The sequence below is a fragment of the Xenopus laevis genome, chromosome 2L (assembly GCF_017654675.1).
Source record: "Xenopus laevis strain J_2021 chromosome 2L, Xenopus_laevis_v10.1, whole genome shotgun sequence".
In the NCBI taxonomy this organism is placed as follows: Eukaryota; Metazoa; Chordata; class Amphibia; order Anura; family Pipidae; genus Xenopus; species Xenopus laevis.
This window is the reverse complement of record NC_054373.1, coordinates 104,015,432-104,029,624: the sequence shown is the minus strand read 5'-3', so window position 1 is coordinate 104,029,624 and position 14,193 is coordinate 104,015,432. Positions and strand designations below refer to the sequence as shown.

General features: G+C 36.7%; 1 protein-coding gene across 1 annotated transcript in view; it reads left to right on the top strand.

Annotated features, from left to right (window-relative positions):
* The window catches only part of LOC108708347 (dynein beta chain, flagellar outer arm), a 242,968-nt gene that overhangs the window by 76,658 nt on the left and 152,117 nt on the right, over positions 1 to 14,193 (top strand). Inside the window, exons 47-53 of the mRNA XM_018246944.2 lie at positions 6,895 to 7,086; positions 8,304 to 8,494; positions 9,311 to 9,462; positions 9,734 to 9,833; positions 10,236 to 10,284; positions 10,536 to 10,600; positions 11,693 to 11,855. Of these exons, the coding sequence (XP_018102433.1) occupies positions 6,895 to 7,086; positions 8,304 to 8,494; positions 9,311 to 9,462; positions 9,734 to 9,833; positions 10,236 to 10,284; positions 10,536 to 10,600; positions 11,693 to 11,855 (912 nt within the window). The remainder of the gene's footprint in view (positions 1 to 6,894; positions 7,087 to 8,303; positions 8,495 to 9,310; positions 9,463 to 9,733; positions 9,834 to 10,235; positions 10,285 to 10,535; positions 10,601 to 11,692; positions 11,856 to 14,193) is intronic.

The following is a 14,193-nucleotide window of genomic DNA, read 5'->3' as shown; positions in this document are numbered from 1 at the left end:
ACTGGATCTCTGAGTTGTATCCTGTAGCTTCCTTCCATGCCTACTCCACTGTATCTTGTCCAGAGAAGGGGGCATTAGAGGTGTAACCCTCCACCATGAGAAAGGAAGCTAGGGGAATCCTGCAAAAAATGAAAAATCGCAATCTACCATTATACCTGCCTCTACTATAGTCGCTATAGATGGCCATCAAAAGTTTACTGCACACTAATTTGTAACAATTATACCAAATATTTATATTCAAATAATGTATGGCTGGATCCATACTGCTTATGATTGTTCTTTATTGAATTACAAGCCAAATCTCTCACCGACTGGCAGAAAAATAATTTGCAGGTGGTTGTGCCCTATAATGCTTATCAAGACTCAAAAAGAATAGAGTTGCCCATGTCTAGTCAAAGCAAACCTTACTAAAATGATTTCCTTTTTAAGTATTACATCTTTATTAACAGCTGAAAATTGTTTTTCCTTATTAAAGGAAGAAGGATGAATTTAGTAAGTGAGCTACAGAGATGGAAAATAAATCATAAATGAAGGAATTTGTCACTTTTATTTTGGTGAAATAACTATTGCTGGCACCTCATTTATAAATAGGCAGCATCGATATAATATATGCTTCAGATGGAGAAATACTTGAGTCAGCTTCATTTTTGGCCATTTGACGTTAGCATAAATTGCTTGCTTGTCTATGAAACTATCCAACAAACTAAATGGTACTTTGAAAGATTTATTTTTAAATTAATGGTTTCACATTGAGTTTTCCATTTATGTTTATGTAATACATCTCTGCTGAAGTTATAGGGAAACTTTATTATTTCATGGTCTGGTGAATTGCTTTTTGTGTAATGAATCACCTACAAACACTTTACAGCCAGGAAAAAGATATTGTTAGGCAGGTGAATTCCAGTGTATAAATGGTTATAAATGAGCCCTATTGGTTCATTAATAGAGAAATGATGGACTTTATACATTCCAATTCACCACACAATATAAAGGTACTTGGGAGTACAGTATTCAGTAACAGCTGTAGAGAATCTCTATAGATTCCTTAATTTTTAAAGCTTTATACCCATAAATAGGTTTCATATAAATCACACTGCTTGTTCTTTTAGAACCGGGTTATAAGGAATAATATTAATGATAATTATATAATTTTAGCCTTATGTTTGTCACTAACATTAATTATGTGTCATATATTTTATGCATATGCATCTTAATTGGGATCAAATACAATGTACTGTATGATTACTACAGAGAAAAAGGAAATTATTTTGAAAAATGTGAGTTATTAACTTAAAATGGAGTCTATGGGAAATTCCCTTCCCATAATTTAAAGCTTTCTGCATAACAAATCCTATAACCCGATTTCAAATTCTACACATCAACTTTTGGTGTGACAGTGCATGCAATATAATATATAGTTTACATTTACATGACTAGATAGCAAAGGTGGTGCATGTTGGCCAATCATGGATGCACTTGGGTCATTTGTTTATATGTTAAACCTCAAGTCCAAAAATATATTCCAAAGCATTCTTTCAAAGTTTAAAAAATTAATCTTTATTCAGCATAACTATTAAAAAAGTAGGCATAAAGACCAATTGATGTTCCGCCCTACGCGTTTCATACCTACCGGTACTTATTTAATGCCTATGAATACGTACCGGTAGGTACGAAACGCGTAAGGCGGAACATCAATTGGTCTGTATGCCTACTTTTTTAATATTTATGCTGAATAAAGAATAATTTTTTAAACTTTGAAAGAATGCTTTGGAATATATTTTTGGACTTGATATATGTGCCCTTTTGAGCTGGGGGCTATATTCCAATGTTTTTGGCCCTTTTTGACAGGCCCTTATAGATTGCAGCAGTTGGTCAGTAATTTTGGATATACGTTAAACCTCACAAACATATAATATGCACAGTTGCCCATTTGGCACTACTTGCCAGTTCCATGTAGCATTATTGCCTCATTTATTCTTCCCTTTACCTGTTGCTATACTTTCTCTATGTGTTGCTATTATCTCCCTCTCCATCTCCCCATAGGGCAGGCAGATTATGGCATACACAGGCAGAGGGGCAGGCAGGGGATGACACACACAGGAAGCATAGGGCAGGCAGAGTATGGTACACACAAGGAGCATAGGGCAGGCAGAGTATGGCACACACATGGAGCATAGGGCAGGCAGAGTACGGCACACACAAAGGAGCATAAGGCAGGCAGAGTATGGCACACTCAGGGAGTATAGGGCAAGCAGAGTATGGCACACACAGGGAGTATAGGGCGGGCAGAGTATGGCACACACAGGGAGCATAGGGCAGGCACAGTATGGCACACACAAGGAGCATAGGGCAGGCAGAGTATGGTACACACAGGAAGCATAGGGCAGGCAGAGTATGGGGCACACAGGGAGGATAGGGCAGGCAGAATAGAACAGGAGACAGGGAAACCTATCAGGGCCACTCTAAAATGAACAGTTCATCTTGTGCTACAAAAAGCAGCACAGTGCTGGTGCCCCTTCTCTGCAGTTTGTATGAGTTTGAACAGGTGAATAATTTGGGCAGGTTTAGTTTGGGTCTGACATGTGAACAGTACATGGCTTTAGGGTCTGAACAGGAGAGGTGTTACATGTGTGAACAATGCAGGGGAATACATGTGTGAATAATGCAGGGGTTTATAGTCTGAATTTGAGGTTTAAACAATGCAGGGGCCAGTTAATCTCAGTACTGATACCTTTTAAATCTTACACATGGTAAGCAGACAAAGCAGGCAGACTGACTTGTGGTGGCCACACAAGGGAGGGTCTTGGGCCCCTGTCAGTAGACAGCACTGAATTCAGCACTAAAATCAAAATTATTTGTTAGGAATTGAACTTTATTTTTTTGATTCATATGTTAGTGTGCATGCTGTACTAGGCCAGGAAGGGAGCATTACATTGCACAACTTGTATTATAGAACAAACACTGCAGCTTTCTGGATACTGATAATACATTTATGGTCACATTGATATTAAGATATATAAAGTATATATTTACCACAGCTGGACTGTATTCATTCAGTGGAATCTTGTGGCAAATTTGTATGCCTTTCTCTCATTATAACACACAAATCTCCATTCCTGTTTATGTATGTATCTGCTGAGAAATTGTGCTTCATGTGAAAAGAACTGTGTGTGTGTATGACTATATTTATCTATTAGATCAAGTCCTCTCCTTGTTCAGTGCTTTTGACTGCAGCTGACAGAAATGATTATAGCTTGTGAATAATAATGCAGTGCTGCATGGCTCTAGGAAGGATGGTTCATCACTGAGCTTTTTTCTTTTCTTTTCAAATAATAGAGCGACTGTAAAGAGCCATCTTTCTTCCTGGAAGAACAGTTATTAATCTCTTAGCAGCACATTTCCATATCATTTTGAACACATTTCTTTGCTCAGATATTTGTGTCAGTTCTGATACAGTGCAACATGCCAGAAGATAAAAAGGCATAATTACCGCTGTGATCCCTCTACTTTGCTAACCATATTCTGACATTCTGAAAGCTGACCAATTTCTAAACAGCCCAGGTCTCTGCTTGGGTGCTGTGTAGAATTCATACATACTGGATTTTAAGGGTGTTATTTACAAAAAACTTAAATTTATCTTATATTTTTATTCAACCAAACTCGACCAAACTCCCATCCATGATTATATCTTACTTATGAATAAAATAACTTCAAAAAGTTGGGTGGGGAAAAACTCAATAAAATGGAGTGAAAACTCGAATCGCACAAATGTTTTTGGATTTCATTCCTGAAACGCTCGATTTTTTTTTTGTATTATAGGACGAAACCCAGCTCTTTTCTACATCTTCCCTGCATTTCTATGTGAGCCACACACCAACTAAACATATAGGGGCTTATTTACTAAAACTAAAATTGATCTCAGTTTTTTATGAAAACAACATCGACCAAACTCCCTTCCGCGAATTGAACTCATTTATCAATAATTTTTCTCAAAAAAATCAGAGCAACAAAGCGTCACACCAAAATTGAGCGTCAATTCATATCATATCATTGACACTCTCAAAACTTGACATTATTGGACAAAAACCCAGACTTTTTTAGGATTATCCAGTGAAGATCACAATGTCAAGAAGCAATTTCAGAGACATCTGCCATTGACTTCTACATGACCTCTACATGTTTCAGATAGAGGATTTTCGGATTTGCACTTTTTGCAGTTTCGGGGTATAAATATAAAAAAATTGTTATTTTTAACTCTAAAAGTTCAAGTTTTTGTGCAAACATTAGGGAGTGTGTGAATACAATAAAATGTGGCCAGAGGATAAGAAGGTGTGCTACCCGAGCAGTTAATTTTTTCATTACATTAAAATGTATATGTTTAATTGCTTGTGCTTATATCCTTACCAAACATTATGCTGCCACATAGTGGCCAACGCTATATGTCACGCTCTGCATTTCCTTGTTTCCAAAACCCTCCTACTCCCTTTCTTCATGTGTGATGTCAGTTCCTCCCATCATCCTTTTGTGTTCCTGCCTTCCATGAGCGAGGAGCTACTCTGAGGTTAGGAAAAGAAATATTCTTTTTGTCCTGCATCATAACATGGTTGTTACCAGTCTCGTGGGGAAATCAAACACTAATACAGCAATTGGAGTCAGAATAGAAGGCATTCAATCAGTTGTCCTTTGGAGCGGATTATAGGCAATGTATTAAATATATACATTTTAGAATATAGAATACAGGGAATATAATTAAATTTTTTCAGAATCTAAGAAAACATGTTTTCTTAATTAGACAGTAACTACATTGCAAATATGTATTGCACATGGCACATTTTTAAGGGGTAAAGGGAAAGGGTAAGGAATTATGCCAAGATTTTACTTGAAATTTGTCAATTGCCCTCTAGGTTTTGGAACAGAATGGTATTGAACTTGTTATGGCCGTATTAACCCATGTAGTGCTCTCAAGGTTTATAAAGATTACAACTGGTTTAGGAAATTATTTTATTATATTAGTACCATTAATGAGTGATTGCCATCAGGCTCAAAGATTGGAGTGTTGGATTTAACACCAAGCTAAAGAGATCTTCAGCAACCCCACTATTCACCTTTAGCAGGGAAGGAAAATTGTGCAGGTCCTTCGAGCTTATGTCCTTGTAACACAATGTCTTTCTGTCCTAATCTGGTGAAGCTTTAAATTAACTTAAAGGAGAACTAAACCCTAAAAATGAATATGACTAGAAATGCCATCTTTTATACACTGAACTTACTACACCAGCCTAAGGTTCAGCATCTCTATAAGAGTAATGATCCATTCCTTCAAAGTTGGCTTGGATCGTTTTCCTCAATCAATTTCCCATCTTGGATTTTGTTAGGAACGTCTTTGACACGGACATGCCCAGTGTGCTCTGAGCAGCTGTTGAGAAGCTTAGCTTATGGGTCGTTGCAAATCATCAAGCAGAAAATGAGGTTTGCCTGTAATATTTAATATTATTAAAGTCAATATTTTTGCCGGCCCCTACGCTCAGTAAGTGACAGAAGCACAAGTGGAGTGAATCAGCAGAAAAGAAGTAGGGAGCTACTGGGGCATCTATGGAGGCACATATCTTCACTGCTAAAGGGCTGTAGTTGCACTTGGGCTGGTATAGAAGCCATAAACATAATGTACAACATTTTTGCCCTACTTCTTTAGTTAAGATTTATTTCTCCTTTAAAAGAAATTGAAAATGTGTTTCCTTGACATTTACATTTGCAGAATATATAATAGATGGTATGATGCTTTGCGGTTAGCATTATGTTTATACCGAAGATGATTTTTTCTCTTACAAAAATAAATGCTTTATCTCCATAAACGATGCATTGTCGCAGAGCATGTAACTGCCTGTCTAGATCTAATATCAGTGAAAGGATAAATGTTTGTGTTTTACAAGGCCAGATCTTATTCAGTGGACAAATTAGGTTAACCAGCCTACCTTGGAGAATGAACTCAGACACACATTACTGCATTTTCTTCTTGCCTGGATAGATTCAAAGTGACTCAGACACATTAACAAAGGAAAGACATTACAATTGGGCCTGTGATAACAAAATAACAGACTGCAGTTCATGTTTTAAAGTTATTGAGGAGCCAGGCTTGCTCAGATTTTCATTTTACAGAGTATTTCCATGTAGAAACCAAATGTTGCTGTAAAGTATATTTGTCATACTAAATATAATGACATCAGGGGCACACTAGGCTTTGCCATGTATTACATATAATCCATGTTTTGGGGGGAATATCAATATTAGTCTGCAAATAAAATGTAATGCTTGCCTACAAAATAGCCCATCCATCCTTACTACTTGATTAGTAGTAAAGATGGAAGCAAAACACTTAAGAGAAAGTATTCACAGGGGTTTTACATGAAAAGAAAAGATTGTAACAAATATATATAATATTTTACTTTCCTTACGGTATGATTAATATAAAGTCTGCCTGTGTTGAAAAACCAAAATGCATCATTATCTGGTAGAGGATCAGCTCTACCAGCCTTATAGTTCTACTATGTAAATGTGGTGTGGTAGACAGATGTTCTGATTTTTGGAAACAGGATATATAACATTCTAGTAATAGCATTTGATATTGGAGAGATAAGGAGACATTTCCTTGCAGGACAGAACACTGGTGGCCCCTGAATCCAAGTGCATTGTACACTACTCTCTGTTTGTACAAGGCACCTTGTTTTTTTTATAAACATGTAAATTTATATTTCTCTTGTTTAAAAAAAAAAAACAACTGAATTTATGTTTCTCTAGTTTTAGATGATGACTTCTCTGTATACATTTTCTGTTACATGAAATGTTTTCTGTATATACCATGGTACTTAGAATAATTGTTTTGTTTCTTTAACACTTCAGGACAAGAACTGACATGTACAGACAAGGACGGTCAAGTAGGCATTGAGGAAAAAGCTATAATAGTGGCACTGTATCACTTCTGGCTTCCACAGATTTCTGAAGATGTGGGCTATATGTTAAAGTGCCTGGTTTCTGTTGAATGGCCACACGCTTTAAATTTTTTAAATTCCTTAAATAAAGAAAATAAAATGGGTAAGTGTTTGGTTCAATGTTTGAATACTTTACCTTAAATAGAATATAACAATTTGAGGACACAGCTTAATAAATGTGTAGAATACACATATTCTTATATGCTTTTACAAATATTATAAGGGGCAATTGTGACCCCTATGCTGCCCTGACACTGCTTTCCTGCTGCCCCTCCCCCCTACACTCAACTTTTTGGCTCTGGAGGGGGTCAAAGGGGGTTCACAATGCTAGTGCAGAGAGTGTATTGCACACATGTACTGGAAGAGACGAATTTACGGTTTGAGATTTTATTTTGTAATAATTCCCTTTTTTTAATGAATCGCCACATTTTGTTTATTTTTGACTGTTATAGTATGAGGAACATTTTGAAAAATGCTGGCTAGCTTTTCCCCTAATCTTTCAATAACAATTTGCTTCAGTATATAAAAAATATGGCAATATATGGAATATGGAAACAAATATGTTTCTTAACTGTCTAATGTTTAACAGTAGTTATGTCAAATTGCTCTTTTGTGCTGTTACATTCATTGATATTCTGTGCATTGCTGTATATTGTTATATTATTGTTACCTGCACATGGTTCTACTTTTGTGTGTGTGCATAATGTATATTCGGGTCAATCTTACAGGTATAGCTTTACTGTAGGTTCTCACTGGGCAGCATGTCGAACAAAGACCGGACTGTCTTTGGGCCTTCTTTTCATATGATCATTTATAATCGGTGTATGTGAATATTGTACTGGTACTAACACATGAAACATGTAACAGAAACATCACAAATACAATTTATTTTGAAAAGACAAATAAAGTGCAGATCTTTTTTTTTTCTTTGCCTCACCAGGAAACTTCGGGTGACTTCGGAATTCCGAAGCAATACGTATGCCATCCTGCCGGCGATTCGCATTCTTGCCGACGGGAAGGCATTTCAGGGAGATTAGTCACCCGCAATAGAGAAGATTTGTCGCTGGGTGACTAATCTCCCCCTCTGCCACCACCCTTAATGTCTTTCACTTGCTAAAAAGTAACACTGGGCCCTAAGTTTGGTCTTTTAAACCCCATCAAAATGTGCTTTTATTTGTTTTTGAAAAGTTACACCTGCTATTGTTTTTTTAAATTCAAGGTAATAGGATCAACATTTCTGTAAATTAGTTGATTCGTTTAACGTGCAGTCATATAGAACTAGTTCCTCCAACTAAATCTGTTATGTCTGTTTGACTCCAGATGGTCCGCTGTCTGCAATCATTGATGCAAAATATGCTCCTAGACAGCAGGTTTCCTCATCTGAATGTGCCGGAGAAACCTCGGTCCCAAGTGCAATAATAAAAGCAGCAGAGCAATGTCATATTTTTCCCAGTAATGCATTTGTATCCAAAGTATCCCATCTGGTTCAGCTAACGTCAAAGTTCCAAACAGTAAGTACAGATGTCGCTCATAATGACTAATTGCAACGCACCATGAAAATGACTGAGACAATTGCTTATGCTATGAGCTAGGGATTCTTTAAATACATTAACCTAACACACACAATGTACATTATCATTAAACTTCCAGTCACACCTAACACAAAGCCTTCCTTACCAGAGTATGTTATGTATAGGAATACTGGAAGATAACAGATAGCTATTGGAAGACAGCAAATAGTATATTAATATAAGCAAATACATATTTTATATAAAACCACTTGCAAGCATTTTGTTACCTTGCTGTTACTTTATCCTGGTGGTTGCTAAAGTTTATTGCCTGTTCTTTTTATAAATAACACTTTTTTTCTACTGACAGGTACAGGACATCTATCTGTCATCATCCCTTTTCATTGTATACTTAGGGTTTTTTATTTAAATGTATCAGGCTTACTGTAATTTGAGTGTTATGCTTGCTTTCAAAGAAATATAAGTGGTTTAAAAGCATGCATGAGTGAGTTTGTGCTTTTTTCTTTGTGACCATTTGCATCCATTTTTTGAAACTAGTTGTCTTAAGGTGTCCTTAGGTTTCAGGTCATGTATATTTATTTTACAAGAATGCACATAGTGGGCTCCTTAGGTAAAAAAAGGTGAATACAGAACCAAGGTTTAATTAGTCTACTGGACTGGTTGCTATGGATTGCTGCATAGGTACTGTTTTGCTTCATTATTCTATTATAAAAAGTGCACTAAGGTATGAAAGACATGTTGTACCTATGTCGTAAACATTTGTGTTGGTTATGATACACATGTGCTTTTTTTTATAAGGTCGTGGTTACAGGCCCCTCAGGATGTGGAAAGACTCACTGCATAAAAACCTGCTTGGAAACTCTCAAAGTACAGGGAAAGAAGGTCACCACAAGTACTATTTTTATTAATGCTCTCCAGCCTGGACATCTAATGGGGTGCATGAATAATGAGTAAGAATGATCTTTCCTGGAATGCTTAATTTACACTGAGAATGTATCATCTTTAATGAAGGTCTTTAAAGCAGATGAGCATATCCCAGAGACATGTATACAGCATCTGTTATGATTGATATTCAGATGTTTGTTGCCAGAAAGGAACTTATCATATCAATATATTGCTAGCTCCATATTACCATGTAAAAGTTTTTACTTGGGATGAATTACATTTCCAAAAAAATCAGTATTCCAATATTTTTCCTTCCTGCCTTTTTTTTATATTCAGATGGATTGATGGATTGTTGCCAAAATTACTAAGGTTGCTTAACCAGCACTCCACAACAGCTGACATCAACAAAGTGGATGTCCTCCACCTCGATGGAGAGGTGACAAATCATTTATTCAACACCATAAATCAAGACACTAATTATTGCCAAATTTTGATGATGTACCTATAATATGATTGGTTTGTATTAGGATTACATTGTCAGAAAAGCAATTTTGGGTCCCCATACTGTTTAGTGTGGGTTCATTAAATCACTATAATAAATTAAAATATACTGCTACAAAAACATATATGTTAATAAAGTGCATAATTAATTGTAAACTAACATCTTGAGCCACAAAACAGATTCCCGGGCTTAATCTAGAAAATTTGAGAAAGAAAAAAAGTAAAAAAAAAAACAACAGTTCTTGCTCACAGCCTGAATTTAGCTGGTTGACATATTTAGGTAGTCAAATGATTCATTGGTAGCCCATTTAACAGTATAATTTCATTGTATTTCCAGGTTGATCATCACCAAATGGAATTCATGCAAAGTATACTATGTGGGGCAGGTTAGTTGGCTTACATTTTTCTGTACAATTTTCCATTTCTGTCTTTGGAATGTATTTTACAAATGCACCAGTTCTTATTATTTAGTGTAATTACTTGACATTTTTAGGAAGTGGTTCCCCCATTTGGATATTTTGTGTTCATACACATGCTTTCAGTCACCATCTTTCCATATGTCAAGCTGGTGGATTTTGCTTTTGAATAAGAAATGAAAAGACAAATGTACAAAATATATTTTTGTCTTTGTTTTTAGACGTTTTTGTTGCAGAAAATAATGAGCGTATCCGGATTCCAGATTCTTTGCAGTTATTTTTGGAGGTATGTGAAGGGAATAGGCATTTTAATTGGTGTTAATTTTTTATACTTGTAGAATCTATGATTGGCTTTGCTAGACAGATTTCATTTCAGTGGTAATTCATATTGCTTGGGCATAGCTGTTGAAATAATAATAAAAAAAAATGTTGATACTCTTTCTTGGTGTAATGTGTGTAACAAGATTACAAGAACGTGTAAAGTAAAATCATTAACACTCTCTGGCGTTAAAAGGCTCTAGGGAGTTCTAGTCTATGAACGGCAAACAAGCAGATGAAAGAAAAAAAAATGATCATTTCTTAACAGGAACCACAGCCATGTACAAAGATTACATGGATTATATAGTAAGGTATTCATGGCTTCTCAATCTTGTTGGCTGTACAGATGCCTCATACTGTACATGAAACGTTCTTTTTCCAGTTGGCTACAAAGTTAGGTAGCACCTAAATGCTCAAATAGATGATATGTCTTGAAACCCGAGTACTGTGTATGATATTAATCTGGTTGGATCATGGCAAGTCAGAGTATGGCACCCACAAGGAGCATAGGGCAGATAAAGTATGGCACAAACAATGAACATAGGGCAGGCAAAGTATGGTACAAACAAGGAGCATAGGGAAGTCAGAAAATAGCAGGAGACTGGGAAACCTATCAGGGCCACTCTAAAACTGAATATAATATGAGTAGCCACGCAGGGCTGGTTCCCTACAGAAATGTACCAGTACTTTCTATTCTTTCTATTATTCTATTGTTGAATAAAAATCAGCCAAAAACATCATTGTTGCTAATGGTGTGACTGGTTATAGTCACTGGCTACATTAACATACTGTAACAGTACAAGAAAATAAAGCCATTTATTTACAACTAGGACTTCTCAATTACATTCTTATTTTTACATACATTTTATAACTAAAATAAATATGTGTTGGTTGAGTTCATTTAAAGTTTTGATATAGAATATATATATATATATTTCCCTATTTGTTTACGTTTTTGAGCAGCAGATGGCACTGTAATCACACACTTTGAATCACTGAAAATACAGGGTTTAAAAGAAGATATGTATTTTTGTACTAAATGTGTTTATTTACTTTGCAGCTTGACTCTTTATCCAACCTCAGCCCCTCAGTTTTGAGTTGCATGGGCATACTGGCCATGACAAGATCTGACGTAAATTACAAACTGCCTCTTTATGTGTGGATTAAAAGCCTTGCCGAAGAGCATCAGCAGCTGCTACATCAGCTTACTGAGACATTCCTAGGTAATTCTCATTCCACAATACGGTGTAAAACTATCCATATAACTAACTGTCCATCATATTTTAGACTTTGTCATTTATAAACCTTTATACAATACATATAGACTTCATAAACAGAACTGTAGAAACTGTAGTGACAGATCATTTGTTCCATATGTGGTCGTATTCTCTTCACAGAAAAATACACACAGATAAAACATCCCTTAGTTAATATTATGTATGTATTCATGCAAACAATGTATGATGTGTTGATTGCCTCCTGATCCTAATCTCCAGGGCAGCCTCTCGTGTTTCTAGAAACCTTTCTGTTGACACATTGTAAAGGTTCTTGGTCCATACCTTGAGTTTGCATTGCAGTTTGGGGCTCCAGTCCTTAAGAAGGATATTAATGAGCTGGAGAGGCTGCAGAGACGTGCAACTAAACTGGTAAAAGGAATGAAAGTTTGTCTTCTCTAGTAAAAAGGATCTTTTGAGGGGACTTGAAGTACGTTAGAGGACTTTATAGACAGAAAGCGGGGGGTTCTTTCATTTAATGCAGCTAAAATTGTTTTTTTTCACAGTGAGGATAGTGAAGGTGTGGAATTCACTGGCAGGTGATGTTGTGATGGCAGATTCTATTAATGCCTTTAAAGGAGAACTAAACCCCGTGCAAAAAAAACCTCCCTTAACTGCCTGGCATTGCCCCCTCTCTCTCCCCGCACTGTGATTTAGTAAAAAAAACCCACTTCCACCGCGTTGTTTTCTTTCGGGACTCTGCGCCGACATGAAGCCTGCTGGAGCATGCGCAGCTGGGCCAAGTCAAGAATTGGCTTCAACTGCGCATGTGCAAATTGGGGTTGACTCCAGAGAGAATACAATGTGGTGAAGATGCTGCCCTGGAGCCCCACTGTGATGCATTTAGGGTCAGATTTTTTTTAAGGATTTTTTTGGACTAATGCACAGGGAGGGAGAGGGGAGAGGGGTCAATGCCACGGAGTTAAAGGAGAAGGAAAGCTACAGAGGCATTTTATTGCCAGTAGCTGCAATAGTGCAAGCTAGAATGTTATATTTATTCTGTCCAGTAAAAAAACTCTAGAAGCTCTCTGTTTGTTTAGGATAGTAGTAACCTCCGCTGTATAGTAGTAACCTCCGCTGTATGCTGGCAAATGCACGGAGTTTGTCAGGTAAAATGGGAGACCTAGAATTAATTGCATGCTCTAAAAATTATGATATAATTGGTATCACTGAGACCTGGTGGGATGAAACATGTGACTGGATTGTGAATTTAAATGGTTACACCCTTTTTAGGAGGGACAGAGGGATTAAAAAGGGTGGAGGAGTGTGTTTGTATGTAAAGCCTGAATTAAAGCCATGCGCTAAAGAAATCACAATAGCTGGCACTGGTGAGGGTGTAGAATCACTCTGGGTAGAGATTTTGACTGGGAAAAAGGTAACAAAAAGAATTATCATTGGTGTATGCTATAAACCACCTGGTATAAGTGTCGAGTATGAAGCCCAGCTACTCTTGCAGATACAAGCGGCTTCACAGCTGGGTCAAGTTGTTGCTATGGGTGACTTCAATTATCCAGACATTGACTGGGGTAATGGGGTTGCCAAGACAGAAAAAGCTAGTAGGTTTGTAAATATGCTGAATGACAACTTTTTATTCCAGCTCGTTCAAGAACCTACTAGGAATAACTCTCTTTTGGACCTTGTAATAACTAACAATACTGAACTCATCTCTAACATTTGTGTGGGTGAGCATTTAGGGAATAGTGATCATAACATGGTCTTCTTTGAGATTCTGTTGCAGAAGCAATTCTATAAGGGAGTAACTAAAACACTCAATTTCAGACGTGCAAACTTTGACAGTATAAGGGCATCTCTGCAATATATTAAGTGGGAAATGCTTTTCACAGGGTTAAACACAGAACAAAAATGGGAAGTCTTTAAAATGCTGCTTGATAAATATATTTGTCAGTATATTCCACTTGTAAGCAAGGAACGTCGTTGCAAAGCAAAACCTTTTTGGTTCAATAGAAGCGTTGGTGTTGAGGTGGGTAAGAAAAGACGTGCTTTTAAGGCTTTCAAGTTAGCTGGTACAGCCGAAACATTTATAAGGTACAAGGAGGCCAATAAATCATGCAAAGAAGCTATAAGGCAAGCTAAAATTGCTATAGAAAAGGATATTGCAGCAAGCAGTAAAAAAAATCCAAAATTATTTTTTAAATATGTTAATAGTAAAAAAATGAAGCAGGAAGGGGTGGGACCCTTACTATCAGAGGGGGGTCAGCTGGTTGATGAAAACAAAATAAAAGCGCAGATTCTGAACTCGTATTTTTCATCTGTCTACACAAATGAG